We start from the raw sequence: 16,233 nt of genomic DNA on the forward strand, positions 1-16,233 counted from the left end.
CACCACGCGTTTCTCAATTGTGCACCAACTGAAAGTGACTTCATAGTTCAACTTCTCATTTAAAATAAGGCTTAAATGTTTGCACGAGGATTAAAAGTGTCCTCTGACTGCTTTTCTTTAGACCGCGGCCCAAGTTCTGCTCAGCCCTTCAGGAGCTTGAAGTTAATTCAGTAGTTCATAAAAGCGTATGACTTCTTTTTTAATTGACTTCAACAGTTACTAGTCATTTATCTGCCTTTCATTTAAATCTGCCTTTAACCATCCTCATTTCTCAGGGCAGGTAGGCTTTACTGAAGGAGAGTAACCCCCAGACCAACCAGATTATTAGCACTTCCCTTACGTTTTCCCTGTGGTACGTGTTGGCAGGTAAGAAAGAGAAGAGGGAATTTTGCACAGAGACCCCACACCCTCAGTGAAAGTACACCTTGGGGTGATAGATTGGCATCCTCAAGTTCTGGTCTCGGGTGGGACTTTGGGCAGTGGGGGAAACTTAGGAGCAACAGGAGCAAAGCTTTCCTCTGCCTGCCCCAGACCACCTGCAGTTTTATAGTTGTGACTTAAACATAAGGCAAGCAAAGGATGCTACCCGCAGCATGATCTGCTCAGTTTTGTCCCCTGGCAAAGGTGATATTTGAGGGTCTTCATCAGTTTTGCAGCATAACACAGTGTGTGTTCTCCTCCACGCCGAAGGCATTACGTAGAGTTCTGATTGACAAGGCACGGTGTCTGATGTGCTGCAGCAGGTATGGATCAGCATGTACAGCTAATTGCCAGGCACGAGGGTTTGGGAAGATTACATTGCTAATCCAGGTATCTTCCCTGTCTTATCGCCACCGCCTTCCCCCTGCCATGTGCATGCACGCATATTTGGATCCTGTAAGGAATGGAAATCAATAGTGGTGTTAGGGAGGGATATAAGGAGCGTGGCTCCCTGTGAGCTTGTGGTGGCTGGGAGGGAGCAGGTCCCTTCCATCCTTGTGTTCCCATCCACGTTGCCTCTCGTGGTGCTTTTCAGTGCTTGCCAGTGCTCACCTCTGGACTGGTGGCACTGGCACTGCGGTTTCTCTTGAGCAGCTTGTTTCCGTCTTGCGTGCACGACCAGAGGGGTTGGGGAAGGAGATTCATGGCGCTGAACTGGGATCCCTGCGGGGCAGCAAGATGTCACAGGGCAGATGGAAACATAACTCTTGCACTAATTCCCTGCAAAATCCAGAGTGGTATTTCTCGGTGAGAAGCAGCTCTCCAGGAGTTGCATGCTACGTGTATTTGTTCTTCCTAAATAGTTCACACTTGACACTTGGCAAGCTTAGCTCTCTGCAGGTAGCATGAAGTGGGCAGTTGGGGACACAGGGTAGCACCATACAGTGCCTCTAAAGTGTATCAGTGGGTAAAAGCTATAACGAAATGCAAGGGAAGAAGAGGTTGGTGGGTTTTGCTTGTCCTACAGCAGCCCAGAAATGATGCTGGGTAGCCTGCGTAAGTAAGTTGTTTTACTCCTGAAGAGCCTTCAGTGTAAGGGTACCGTGTTGCTAAGTGATTTTCACAGTGTTTTACCAGCTCAAGCTAGGGAGCCTCTGGCTGCCAGCCTGATGCTCCTTCTGCATCACTTAACAAGGAAACGGCATCTCATGCTGCCTTGCCTGGGAGTAGATGAAATTCTGGTAGCTCTTTGGTTTGTATCCAGCACATAAAAGCTTTCCCCTTGGAGGTGGTTGGGGTTTTGGATACCCAAGGATGAACCGGAGTCAGCCTGGGGAGAAGGGAGACCCCTTTGTCCACATGGGCAGAGTTCAGCATGGTGCTGGGAGCTGCTGGAAACAGAGCTGGTCCTGGGGCTTGGAGGAACGTTGAGGCATGCACCAAGTCCAGACCCGGGAACTCCAATCTCTGCTCCCTGCTTGTTTTCTGGGAGACTGTAAGCCAGTTCCTTGTCCTAGAGTTAGCCCTAATTAGTTCACTGAGTGCTCATCGATTGCATGTTATTGAGGTGGGTGTATTTGAGGTGCGTTTGACCAGAGCTGTGTGTGCAAGCTTCCTGTGGAAGGATACCCATGGGCACCACCCTGGCAAGGGGGGAGCATCTTCAGGCTCCCTCCTTCTCCTCATCCCAGCAGCAGGGCCCTGGGACTCTCCCTAGCTGGGTCCCAGACACCCTCTAGTGGCAGTATTTACATTCAGTATTCCAGGAGATTTCAAAAGGTGGCAGGGTTGGGAGCACCCTCTGCTTAGCAGCCCACCCACCACTGAGGACCTATCCCAGTGCCTTCTGCAGGAACCTGGGGCTTGGGGACCTAATAGGAAATGTTGAAAACGGGGGAGAAACAGGTAGAAGCTGGGTGAGAAAGAGCGGACCAGAGGACACGTCCTGCAGCATCCCTCTTGGCTCCGATTCAGGTGTGGCCTCACTACCCTTCATACAGTGATGACTCTCATGTAAGCTTAGCCGTGCTTTCAAGTAGAGCTCAGCTTGCAGAGAGCTCCAGAAATCCTGGTGCATCCTGCGACAGGCGGCTGCAGGATGCTTGGGGACAGCTTGGCAGCGTGATGTCTGGCAGCAGAGCCAGGGCTCCCGGGTGGACACTATGTAGAGAGTTAGTCATGTCCCAACACACAAACTGATGTCTTTGAAGCCTCAGCAGGGCAACTGGCTTGGGAGGAACTTCCCTTCTGATAACGCGCCTCCCCACGTGCAGTGTCGAGTACATGGGGATTAGTGAGCACCTTCAAAACATTTTCTGCTTGCTTTTCTCTGTGTGACTTCCAGTCCTGATCTAGCCTGATGGGCTAAGCCATGCCTGTAGCCCTCCTGTTGGCACAGGCCAGCCAGGTCTGTGCCTTGTGGTGGTGTGTGAGCCCCAGCAGACCTGCAGCCCCACTGTGGGAGTCCCCGGTGCTCCGCAACACTCAGAAGGAGATGCTCATTGAGTTTCTGAAATGAGCTGTGACCTGCTGCCACGTTTGGCTGCCTCTTGAGAACGGCGTTTTCCCCTTTCTCCTACCCACTTCTCCCCTCCCCAAACCTGGTACCCAAGGCGCATCTTGCAGTGCAACTGAAACAGTTGTTTGTGCATCGTTGGCCAAGCATGAGAGCAGTGGTGCGAAGCACAGAGCCTTACCACTGGCCTGGCCAGCTCTGGGCTCTTGCCTGTTCCTCTTGATGTCTAATCCTTTGGAAACTGGGCTCTCATTTAGCAAGCGGGTCTCTGGTCCTCATGGTTGAGAAGGTGAGAACAACCAAGTGTATGTCTGTGCCAGGCTGATGTAAGACCCAAAAGGTCTTGCCGATTCCTCTAACCGGGAGGATCCTCGTTGGCTTTTTTAACCAACGGAGCAGGAGGAATGCAGCACAGCGTGTCAGGTGTTACCACAGTTAAATTAGAGCCTTTAACAGCACGCCACCACCTCCTGATTTTCCTCCAGGAATGCATTTTGCAATAGCTTGCCCATGTGGTGTAAAAGATGCTAACCCTCCAGTCAGGTTCTGACCTGGAAACACAAAATCACAGTTCTAGCTGGTGAAATGGTGTCTGTGCCAGCCTCCAACCTCCTTGGGGAACGGCATGGTGAGTGCTTGCTTGAGGCCCAGCCTTTGGACAGGCTTCCTGGTGTTATTCCTGGGGAGCAGGCAGCTCCGTATCTGGCAAGCCGAGTGCCTGCTCCTTGCTCGAGCATGACCTGGTTTGTCCCACAGAGCCAGGCAGGCTCTTGGAGGTCAGCAGCAATTCACTCTCTGCCTTGTCCTTAGGCAGAGAGCGGCCATGCTACTGTGCAGGGCTGGGGGGGCACACAGGCAACCAGTGGAGTGTGCAGGGCTCTCAAATTGAGGGAAGGAGGATGAGCATGCTTTCTTCACTGATACCCACTTTCACCCCGTGAGCTGTTGTGCGGAGGCTGGTGCAGCAAGGGGCTCTGCCTTTGAAGCAGCTCATCAGGAAAGTCACTCCAGCAAGATGATGGTCAGGTTTAATATATTTAAATAAAGTAAGAAAAGTTATAAGAGCCCATGGCCAAAGGGCAAAGAGAAAGCTGTGTGACTCTGGAAATTATTCAGGAAGGTTTGAAATGAGAAATTCAAATGTTATCGTGCAGGCGGTAGGAACCGGCAAGGTTAGATGCTGCTGTCACCACTGGTTTGGGAGTCAGAGGGAAGGGGAAAGGGCAAAGAGAGGCAGGATCCTTTCCGTGGTCTGCCAGAGGTTGTTGCTGGTGAGCAGGGGATGGGAGCCCCAGCGAGGAAGATGAGAGGAAGGGAAGGAGGAGGAGACATAGTTACAGGGCACAAGCAATGGTCTGCGATGTCAATGACCTTACCAGGTACTTTCCCTGTCAGGGGCAGTAAATTCCCTGGGTACTGAACACGTGGTAAAAGCAAATGCTCCCATCCGGGCTGGACTTGGGAAGATTTCCCTCTCGTTTACGCCATCTCACGGGTTTTTTCTTTCTCCTCTTCTGGTTTTGACTTTTCTGCCATAAATAATCGTAGCAGTTGTCTTCACTGCAGCTCATTGCTTTCTGTAGCTGTGCCTGAATGAAACAGATGCAGCTTTCAGCAGCTCAGCTAATTTCGCCAAACCTTCCAGTGCTGTCAATGAAACTGAACTGAGATACGTTAATTATATTCCACTGGTATGCAGCGAAACTGTGGGCATTAACAGGCTTGCTAACACTGCCTTGTCTGCAGAACTGGGGAGAAGGTTTGCATTCTTCTTTCCATGTGATGTTTCTTGAGACAACGAAGTCTAGAAAGGCTTCTTTTTAAGAAAGTCTATCTTGTGGTGGTAGAACCTCATGCTAAAATTAAGATGCTTGCTAAAATCAAGCAAGGTTGTGGGGCTGCAATATTCTTTTCCATCCTGATTTTAACGGCTGTACTTCCTTTCCTCTGGTTAATCAATTGGAAAAGTAACCAGCAGTTTTATTACCAAGTGCCTTGACATGTCTGTGTCCTGAGCGGGCACTGGGCAGGCTGCAATTACTGCATTGCTGCCCTCAGAGGAGACACTTCTCTCCAAATGTTCAAACCCCTTTGTTTGGCCTGAGGGGGTGATTAAAACATGAAATGATACAAACAAAGGAGAGGGGAATTAGATCTCCTGACTCTCTTATGAGGGAAGATAAAAGGAACTATGTTTAGCTTGTCCCCACTAGTGACTGAGAGGTGAAGACCATGCCAGGGCTAAGGACTGACTGAAAGATGTGGGCAGGAGGGGGGTCATGAAGCATGCTGGGGGGCACACGGTGAAGCGGAGGTTGTCCATAGTGAAATGCCTTGATGGAAAGTATTAAACTGTGCTGCTCTGCAGCGTGATGGAAAACCCTGTGCAGTTACTGGGGCCACTGAGCAGGAATTTAAGCACAGCACTGGAGTATGCGCTGCAGCTCGTGGTCTTTCCCAGCCAAGGGTTTGCAGAATGATTCCCCTCTTTTGGGGGGCTGGATGCGAGCTAACAGGGCTTTGCCAATACTTAGCAATTAATTACAGCAGTAAAAAGAAGCCTCTCTCCCAGCTCTCTGGGCTTTAGACTCAGCATTTCAGCATTGTTAACTCTCATGCTGTGTTTCCCCGTCCCCCTTTGCTGCAGTGATTCCCGACTCGCTGCGAGTGACAGCGGTCTCACAGACACTGAACAAAGTGGAGCACGACTCCCTGGAGCTGAAGTGTGAGGTGTCTAAGAGCACAGCCCAGCACAGCCACGTCTCCATAGCCTGGTACCGGCAGCGAGGCAGCGAGGCGCCTGTGGAGGTCATCTCCCTCAGCCGTGACTTCGTCCTGCGGGCTGGCAGCGCCTATGCCCAGCGGCAAGCTACAGGGGACATTCGCTTGGACAAAGTTGGGGAGACCACCTCGAAGCTCACCATCTACAACCTCCATCCATCGGATCAGGGCGAGTTTTACTGCGAGGCAGCAGAGTGGATCCAGGACCCTGACAAGTCTTGGTACGCCATGACCCGCAAGCGTTCCCAGGGCGCCATCGTCAACGTGCAAGCCACCGGTCAGTGTCTTCTCTGCCTTTTCTCGCTCAGCTGGGTGGTGGGAGGAGGTGGAAAACGGGGCTGTGCCTTGTTAGGTGGCTGGGAATTGGGTGGCAGGCCTTGTCTCCTGATGTGGTCACTGAGCTGAGGCTGACACAGGAGCTAAAACATAGATTTTAAGTACCTGGTGCTAGCACAGGCAGTGAGAGTTTTGGTAAGTGGGGAGGAAAGAGTGACACAGCAGAAAATAAAACTAAAACTTTGAGCACATGCTTCTGTATTGCCCAAGGTCTATTTGCAAGTAAAAATCCTTCTCCTAGCCCACAGCACAGGTTCCTGCTAGGGATCTAAAGACACATCTGAGCTCTTTCTTCCTCTCTGATATCCCCAAAGGCCTTGCTTCTTGACCTGGGCCAAGCAGGGTCTGAGTAGAACTAGGCTTCAGGCCACATCCCACAGCACCACTGCATGCTGGTGTTGCAGCAGAGCTGCTCCCAGGAGTAAAGTCTGGAAGAAAGGGTTATGATTAGGGAAGCCTTGCAGCTCATAGCAGCAAGCTGCCTCTGCCACAGCATGGCCAGTCTGGGCTCCCACAACAAAAGCAAGCCCCTAACCCATTCACCTGCAGATGTACATGTCCAAGGGATGTTGACCAAGCAGGGAGTAGCAAGTTGTAAATACCTTGCAGAGGTGTGCTGGCTCTCTTGGTGGGCTTTGCCATGCTGACATGAGTTGGTTTGTCTCTCCCCAGATAAGGAGTTCAGTGTCCGGCTGGAGACAGAGAAGCGGACATACATCGTGGGTGAGCCAGTGGAGTTTCGGTGCATCCTGGAGGCGCAGAATGTCCCTGACCGCTACTTCTCCATCTCCTGGGCTTTCAACAGCTCCCTCATTGCCAGCCTGGGACCCAACGCCGTGCCGGTGCTCAACAATGAGTTTGCCCAGCGCGAGGCCCTGGGCCAGCTCAAGGTAGCCAAAGAAAGCGACAACGTTTTTGTGCTGAAGATCTACCGCCTCCGCCTTGAGGACAGTGGCAAGTACAACTGCAGGGTCACTGAGCGGGAGAAGACCGTCACAGGGGACTTCATCGACAAGGAGAGCAAGCGGCCAAAGAACATCCCCATCACTGTCCTGCCGCTCAGTAAGTAGAGACTTGCCCATCCCCTCCTGAGGCCATTGCTCTACTGAGCAGCTACGTGGTGAAGCCGTGATGTGCCCAGACTTCAGCAGTGGGGAAGAGGGAGGATAAGAGTTTGCATGCTGTGGAAGCTTGGAATCCCAACTGGCAAGATACTTTATTTTTTTGATGGGAAGGGCATGCTAGAGAAGGAGGGATATGTGTTGGGTTCGTAGGTGGCGAAACATGTCCCCACCTTGGTAATGACTTCCTTGAGCTGAAGGTATGTGTGACAGCCTCTGACTTGCTCCTCACACTCTCTCCTTGCCTTGCTCTGCAGAGAGCTGGGTGCTGTAAAGTACTCGACAGTCATTATGGGGAGACCAACTTGGCTTTGGTTTATCCTAAGAGCTGCTAGATTCCTTCAGGCTGTTCAGTGGCTATTGTTCAACTGTCTTGCAAGGCAACTGTACTGCGAGAAACCAGGGTTCATGTGATCCTCAGCCCTGGTTTGCTCTTCAGCATGGAGCTCTGTTGTGGTCACTGTGTGTCTGCCAACCCTCGTGAAAACAGCCCTGCCAGAGGCTTGCCTGAATGCCTTTTGTGTTTGTCAGACCAACACGAGAAATACCAAAATAACAGGGTAAGAGGAGAGGGTCACTGACTCACTCCTTGTTTTGCTCTCTGAAACTCGGGTAGCTGTGGCATGATGAACCATGCATGTGTTGCCAAGGCTCCCCTGGTAGTGTGGTTTGACCAAGCAGAGGATTTTGTGCAGTGTTTATCTCCTATCTCTTAGGTTTCTAGGGAAATGCAGCCCTTTCCTCTAGCTTTTTTTCCCCTCCTCATTTTTCTGAAACAAATTCTATTTCTTTTCTCTCCTACCAATATTTGGTCTCATTTGTTTGGCTTTGAAAATTACTCTAGCTAGAAATGTTGCACTGGACGGATGTTTAAAATGTAAGAGTTCTAGGCACAGCCACTTTTCAGGCAGATTTCATTCTTGCCATTTGATTAATCGCCAGCTCTAGGAACAAATGTGATGATTTTTCAAGGGTGCTAAGTGTCCATAACTCCGACAGGAGACGGTAGGAGTAACCAGCACTCAGTATCTCTGAAAAACCAGACGTAAAGCCTCACATTTTGGGAAGCTCAGGATATGAGGGTTTTTTGATGTTACCAGACATTGATAGCTACCTCTAGCGTCACTAGCGATGGGAGTTAGGGAGAGCTTCTCCCAGAAAGGGTTGTAGGAATGGACATGGCAAGATGGCGATCATGCTGATGTGAACTGAAAAGCCCAGGGAGCTGGAAGCTTTTTTTGGCAGAGCCGTTTGCATGTGGTCCATGTTGTAGCAACACACATTTCAAGTTCTGCTGAGATCCCATCCTGAACCTGCGACCAGAAGATGCGTCAATGTCTCATGAGCCGTAGGCAGAGAGATTTCTCCCAGCTTTGACCTACACCTGCTTTGAGTGTGCCAGTCACCAGGAGCAGCTTGCTGCCCACAGGCTGGTTTTGGATGTGGTCACACGTGAGGTTAAGACGTGCCTGGACCCAAACCCGTGGGCAGTTTCCTGCACCTGGTAGAAAGCCTCTCTGGCTGGCAGCGTCCTTCTTGCAGTCCGAGAAGTGGCGAGTGTGTATCATCTCCCCTGTGTATATGCGTTTCTCTCCTTAGAGACCAGCATCTCCTTGGAGATTATCAACAACGCCAGCAATGTCTTGGAGGGGGAGAGCCTGCGCTTTGGCTGCAACGTGCGCTCGGGCTTCGGGCCCCAAAGCCGCCTCTCTGTTGCCTGGCACTTGGTGGACAAGCTGAACCGGCGCAGTGAAATTGTGCGTCTGGATCGGGAGGGCACACTGCAGCCAGGCCCCTCGTACAGCGAGCGTAGCAGCTATGGGGGCATCCAGGTGGAGCAGGTCCGGCCCGGATCCTTCACCCTGGAGATCTTCAACAGCATCAAGGCAGACGAGGGCCACTACGAGTGCCGGGTGGCCGAGTGGACGCAGACGCTGGATGGGGAATGGCAGATTGTTGGGGAGCGGCACACGGGCACCCCGGTGTCCATCACTGCTCTGGGTGAGTACTTGAGGCGCGGGGGGCCAGGGGGCCGTGCTCCCTGTGTGCCCGGCACCCCCCAGGAGGTCACCTGCGAATAACTGGGGCTGCTCTCAGCACTATGGCGTTTGCTTGCCCGCACAATGGAGGTACCCAGCAGCTCCCAGCAGGTTGGTGCAAAATGCCTGCATGCTCTGTTGCATCCGGGGGCAAAGTCTAAGGGGTGGCTGTGGCAGGAGCAAAGCAGGGGATGGCTAGGGACAGGGGCAGTGCTTCCAGTGTCCTTCCAAGGAGAGAGGCTGCTGTACCCACAGCATTGAAGCCAAGCTATGGGCAGTGCAGTGGTGGTGCTCCATTGGCAGCCTGTGGGCATCAAAGCCTCCTTGCATGCCCTGGGTGAACCTTATCTCTGCTCACCAGACCAGGAGAGCAAAAAGCTGGGGCATCTGTCCAGCCACCAGAAATGACGAGCATCTCTGACAGCATCAGAAGCCTGATGAAGACATGGGCCAGGAATTGTCCTCACTGCCTCTGCGAGGAGGTGCTGAGCTCCTGGCCTGGAACCACAACGTTGTCCATGACCAAGCTGAACTCAGGACCTGGAGTCTTTTATAGCTGGTACTCTGCTCTGCTCCTCCATTTCAAACACAGTGAAACCACATCAGCTTAGGAGAGGGCAGGTAGAGCATTAGGGATTTTGGATGGATTGTGAGTTACTTTAGTCCTGCTCAGGCCTTGCTATGTTAAGTCCAGGACTGGTTCTCAAAGTGCTCTGCAGGAGGCTGAAGAAGGGATGACTACTCCTATGAGGCCGCTGATTGCAGAATGGCAGGGCTATAAACAATTGGGGAGCTCTATTGAAAGGTCGAGATAGGAATTTTGGGTTGGTTTTTTTTAATTTTGGTTGTTCTCTGCAGTATTAATCTTAAGCTTTGGCAAGATGTGTGAGAGACCAGACTTCAAATTGTCTCTTATTCTGATCAAGATCTTGCTGTTTTCCTCCTTTCCTGCCCTTCACTTTTGACCTTGTTGCAGAGGCTGTTCTGTCTGCAGCTAGAAATCTTCCCTATATAATTTCCAAAAGCAGGTAGGGATGTTAGTTTCTATAGAACTAAAGGCAGATTCTCACCTTGTTTCAACAGCATCTTCCTCATGAGGTCAGCAGCATTTGGCCTCCTGTAAATCAACGTATCAGCCTTTCTCTTTACTCTGCTCTTTGCAGAAGTGATGAGATTAAGTGTTGAGATTTTAAAATGTATCACTTTTACTCTTGTTAAAATATAAGATGCTCGGAATTGCCCTGCAGTTCCAGAACATGAGATGGAAAGGTATTTGCCCATCCTCCTCTGCTCCTTGTCACAGAGAAATCGCTGGCTGTTGGGCACATATTGTCAAGTCCTAAGGAATTCCTAGGTCCTCTTCTTATAACTAGCAAAGCTGAAGTAGATCATGAAAATTTAATGGAGAAAATACTGAATATTGTTTTGTTGCTGCTGAATCTGGTATTTTTTGCTCATCGGAATGTTTTTGAAGTATCCTGAGAAGCTCAAATGGAAGGTGCTAAGAAGGAGCAAGAGAGGTTTACAGCTATAGAAATTGCTAGTAAAAAAAATGCAGTAAATTTAGTGACACTCACATTTCAAGTTAAGGTCTAATCGTTTGCTGGTCTGCCAGGATAAGAAACTCTTTAGCTGAACCAGCACAGATGATGTTCAGACCTATAAATCTGTCTACAGGGTAGCTCAGTAGCCAGAAGAGAGATGTGCTGTTGGAAGAGACCAGATGTTCCTGAACTTCTAAGGATCTTCAGTGCCGAGTAGGGACTTCAGTCCCTGGATGTCATGGGAAGGAGGAGGCAGGTGGGGAGCAGCAGGGGCAGGCTGCTGTGTTCTTGTAGGGAGGTCTTGCAGAAAATCTGCCCCCTTCTATGCATGGCTCCCCTTATTTTGTACCAAGTCCCGAAGGAAGAAGGGCCTTTGTGTGTTAGCCTAAGTGCCATGAGCATGTTGGTTGAGTCGAGGACCTGGGAAACATACCTGGCTTTCACACAGCAGTCAAGACCAGTCCCTTCATGAAGCTTCCTTGCCCAGGCCAACTGGAGATTACACATTACAATGTCAGCTGGTCTTGGTGAAATGAAGTTGGCTTTCTAGGGCCAATGCTGGCTCGGTAGTGCTCCGAGCTGGGCCCAGTAACACGCTTGCTGGGGCCAGAGGGCTGCTGCAGGGTCTGAAGGTAAGGGCTTGCATGGGGATGAGATTCAGCAATCCTGAGAGGACAGAGCCTGGGGTCTTGCTCTCCTCCCCTGGGTAATCACTGAACGTTTTGCAAGAGGCTTTAATCCCAAAGACTGACCTGTTTTCTCAGTAATCACACATCCTGGAGCTCTGTCACAGCGGTGCCGTGGGGCTGCAGAGGCACTTGCTGGAAGCGTGCAGATATGGTGGTGTTCATGCCACGGCCAGTGCGGCCTGCGACAGCAGCTCTGTGGGTTGCGGTGAGCTCCTAGCTCACCTCTCAAGCTGTAATGTCAAGCCGGTGGCAGGCTGAAGCTCCATGCTGATCCAGAAGATGTTCCTGTTTCTGCTGGGCACTGACTGGGGTCTCCCCCAGCAGCAGTGGCTGGGACAGTCAGCACTGCAGGGGAAGGAAGAATAGCTGCCAGCCAGTGTGGGACACCCCACAGAGCCTTCCGGGAAGGGAGGGCTTCTTGGGGATGTTGCTGGTAGAAAACAAGGTCCCTTCTAAATCTGCTGGCCACACTGAAGTTATGGGAAGAGAAGAAAATATTTCTCTCTGCAGCTCAGAACAAATAAGCAATGGAAGTACTCTGACCCAAAATGTAAGCCACTCAACTGGGAATATGTTATCTTCAAGTTACTGATAGAATGCTGGTTTTAAACTCCCCTAAACAAACAAACTGCTGGTCAGAATGTATTGATCAGTTTGCAGAGTGGTAGACGTGAGGATAACTGCATAAAGCCGTCCTGGAGCTGTGATCTGGAAGAGAACAAAAGCTATGCTGTGTGAAGAACAGGAGCAACCAGCTTCTCTTTTAGTTGCCTCCATCCTGGGGTTTTGTAACCACTGCCACCACTCCAGAGCATGGACAAAGGCTGCTTCTTGCTTTACTCATCATCACCTGCAGCAACCAACTACAGACCTGGGGTGGGGGACAGGATGGGGATCCCCTGCCCAAGAGGTGGATGTGAATCGTGGGTCTGCTACAGGTCAGAATGGTGCTGGGTGCCTGCTCTGCCTGGTGCTGCTCCCTTGCCGCTGCGCTGCTGTGTTTCGGTACGGGGCTTTGGCAGCCTGCAAAGGCTGGTGCTCACCTCTGGGTCTCAGGGGATCCACTCCTCTGAGTGGAGATCAAGCTGCACGCAGGCAGTCACCACTATGCAACAGGCACTTAAGTGTGTTTTTGCCGCTGCTTTTTGTGCCCACTTTGCAGTTGCAAATGAGAAGCCAATACAATGCAAGTGACTGATTATTCCAGGCCCACAACTGGATGACCACGCTGTAGCTTTCGCATGCTAACAGCAGGGCCTAGTTAAGCAGGTGTCTCAAAGCCCTTTTCTCTCTTCCTGCAGAGGCCGGCTTTGCTGTCACAGCTATCTCCCGCACCCCTGGTGTGACCTACAATGAGTCCTTTGACCTCCAGTGCATCATCAAGCCCCACTACCCGTCGTGGGTACCGGTGTCGGTGACGTGGCGTTTCCAGCCTGCGGGCAGCACCGAGTTTCATGACCTGGTCACCTTCACGCGCGACGGCGGGGTCCAGTGGGGTGACAGGTACATGGGTTTCCGGACCCGCACTGCCATCGAGAAGGCCGAGTCCAGCAACAACGTGCGCCTGAGCATCAGCAGGGCGAGCGACACGGAAGCCGGCAAGTACCAGTGTGTGGCTGAGCTCTGGAGGAAGAACTACAACAGCAGCTGGACGCGACTGGCGGACAGGACCTCCAACCTGCTGGAAATCAGGGTCCTGCGGCCAGGTGAGTGGCAAGAGCGCATGAGAGGGGCTGGGGGTATGTGCTTGTGCTGCCGTGGTCTTCCTGGAGTGAGGACTGCTCTCATGGCTGTCATTGACATGTCACACCGGTATGTGGCTCGGGTAGAACTGCTCTGCTCTTCAGTTGTGGATATGTTGGAGCTCCCTTGTCCACCTCTGGGGAAGTGGGTCCTCTCTTTGCTCCTCGTGTACTGTTCATGGGGTTTCCTTTTGGGAAGCAGTGTTCAAGGTCAGGCTGGACAGAGGCTTGGGTGACATGGTCTAGGGTGAGGTGTCTCTGCCCGTGGCAGGGGGTTGGAACTGGATGATCTTAAGGTCCTTTCCAACCCAAACCATTCTGTGATTCTATGATTGAAGCTCATGGGCTGTTCCTCTGAAACAGAGGTGGCTTTCAGGTTGCCACCTCCATTCATCAGAGCTGACTAACCTGGGAAAGAGGGCAAGGAACAGGGCAAACAGGCTGAAAGAAGAGAGGCATGCTCCCACCGAAGCCTGCATGTGCACATGCACCATAGGTGAGGTGCTGCAGCTCTTGTCTAGGAACTCGCTACATCTCTCTCTCTGCTGAAGGCATCTTCAAAAGCGTCTAGTGATCAAAGAGCCTGACTTTCATCCCCACCAGAAACTGTGCTTTTCCCAGGTGGAAGTCACGAAGGCCATGGGTGCCCACACAGAGTTTACAGCAGCTAGGTGACAGACACCTGGCTTGGCAGGGAGAGTCAGGTAACCCGCTAGGTGCTTATGCTCTCTATACAGCCAGTGGAGAGAGTTAGGTGCCTTCTGTAGGCATTGTCACTAATATTTTGGTCATGCCTTCTATTGTCCATGAAAAGTGCAAAGATACGTGGTCAGGGCAGCTCTGGGCCATCACTGCGCTGAATGGTTTACTGCTGTCTTGGCCTTACAGCTGGAGTTGATGTTTGGAGTGAGACTTTTAACACCTGCAAGAGTCTTGGCTCAGGTCCTTGCAGCATGGCAGTCCTCCCTTCATGTTCCTGTGCAGAGGGACTCCTTCCTAGGGTCTGTCTTCTGGCTTGAGCTTCGTGTTTTCCCCGTCAGTGGCCCTTTTCATACTCTCTCCACCTTCCCCAACCCTTATCATGTCTTTCAAAAGACAGGGCATGCTGTGAGCTCCAGGCACCTCATGAGCTCTCCATCATCTTTTTTCCCCTCTCTTCTTCCTTGCCCTCATCTCCAGGTTAATCTCCTCCATTTATCTTGATTATCCTGCCTTGTAATACAAGTTTTATTGCTCACAAGGTCAGGTTCATGGTGTTCATCATTTTAGCTTATTCTCCTAGGAAATAGCATTGACTGGCTATGGTCCCTGGAGTCATATGCTTCTTCATCGCACATCTCTGTGCATGCATATGTGTCTGAGAGGGAGGGAGAAATCCGTGTTAACAGCTTCCAGAAGAGAACCTCCATGTCACAGCTCATGGTGGTGAGGGGGACATTTAAAGGACATATAAACCATGATCTGGCAGCCGGTTTGTCTTTACCAGAGCAGTAACCATCAAGTCGTGCTTCAACAGAACAAGTTATCTAGCTCTCCATGGTTTTTACCTTTCCGTGTCTCCCTGCTGTTCAACAAACTACTGCTACACAAATCTTAGCTGTCAGTCCAATGAGCCTTGCATAATGTTTGTGGTTTTATGGTTTACAAGGAGGGATGGAAGAGAAGTTAAGGACGCTTAAGAGTGTCTCCAGCAGCATGGTTGCACTCCCACTGTTCTGTTTCCATGTCCCAGGCAGCCTCTGAGAGCTGAGGCTGATGTTCTCCATGAATGCAATGCCGGCAGTTGTACCAGCAGCTGCTGTGGTTCTTTCTGGTTTTGCAGGCTGCAGAGGGTCATGTCATGTCGCGTCTTCACTGGATCTTTGGCTGAATAACCTCCAGAGACGATCCAGGGTGATGTGGAAGGCACCTTCCTTGGACACCTCTGAATGAATGTCCTAGAGCCCCCCTAGTCAGACCTGTGCTGATGAAGCAGGTGCTGGTTTTTAGATTAATATCCAGGGCTTCTGCAAAAAGGGTCATTCAACACCTCCGAACTATTGAATACCCGAGAGTGCTGCCAGTCTAATTCTGTGTCTCTGTAGTCACCTTAATCTGAGATAACTTTAGGTTGCTATCGGGTGTCTTAGTCCTCGCTTTCTCCTTTCCCTTGCCACTGCCTATGGATTCCTGCCTTGTCCCATGTGCCAGTGAGTTTGGGGTGAACTATCTCTGCTACCAGTCCACTAATGGACACTGCAAAGAAGGTTTGTATGGAGGTCTTATGGTAAATTGAGCCAGTGTGTGTTTCCAGATTGTAAGTTAATGTTGGGATTCTAGTTTCCTTTTAAACCCCTGCTCCCTCTTTGTCAGAATGACCTTTCTATTTGACAGGTTCCAGGTGCAGATGTGCCAATCAATGTATGTCAGCCTTTAAAGTGTGTTCAGGTGAGAAAGGTAAAATAGTGGCTGCCTGATTGCTTCATTAATCTCTTTGCTCTGTGAAGTCCCACATCCTCAAAGGACAGGGGCTTGGAGCTTCTCCTGGTGTATCGGTTTGCTGTTTCAGTGCTCAGGCCCTCTCTCCTTGGCACTCTTGCAGTGGGTAGTATTTGTAGATGTCATCCTTGCTGAGTGGTAACTGAAGGGGTGGCAGCGCTGGTTTTTAGTTGCATGTATTAATGTGGCTGCACCTACGGCTCTGTCATGGCCAACAGATAATGTTGAGGAGACATCAGAAGCTTGAAACACTCCAGTCCTGTCCTACTCCCAGGAAGACATGAGCAGTATTTGACAAATGAAAAACACAGCTCCTGAAGGAAGGAGTGAATAAGGCAGGCAACGGCAGCATTAACCCAGTTCTGAATACAAGGTCTGTAGATGGGATGGCACAAGTGTCCTGCATGGCGTCTGGAGCCAGATTTGGCCTTTGAATGTGGCGTTCCTGGCCCCTTGGGCATGAAGCTGTTAGGAGGACTAGCAGTGTGAGGAAGAGTCTTATAAAAGGTGCTGGCTCTATGTATGAGAGCTTATAGAGAATTTGGGTATCATGAGAGCACGGCATTCA

General features: G+C 51.0%; 1 protein-coding gene across 1 annotated transcript in view; it reads left to right on the forward strand.

The window, feature by feature from the left end:
* The window catches only part of IGSF3 (immunoglobulin superfamily member 3), a 95,898-nt gene that overhangs the window by 56,298 nt on the left and 23,367 nt on the right, over positions 1-16,233 (forward strand). Inside the window, 4 exon segments of the mRNA XM_030471925.1 lie at positions 5,583-5,993; positions 6,725-7,114; positions 8,773-9,174; positions 12,747-13,151. Coding sequence (XP_030327785.1) covers positions 5,583-5,993; positions 6,725-7,114; positions 8,773-9,174; positions 12,747-13,151 — 1,608 coding nt within the window.

Source organism: Strigops habroptila, chromosome 2 (genome assembly GCF_004027225.2).
Source record: "Strigops habroptila isolate Jane chromosome 2, bStrHab1.2.pri, whole genome shotgun sequence".
In the NCBI taxonomy this organism is placed as follows: domain Eukaryota; kingdom Metazoa; phylum Chordata; class Aves; order Psittaciformes; family Psittacidae; genus Strigops; species Strigops habroptila.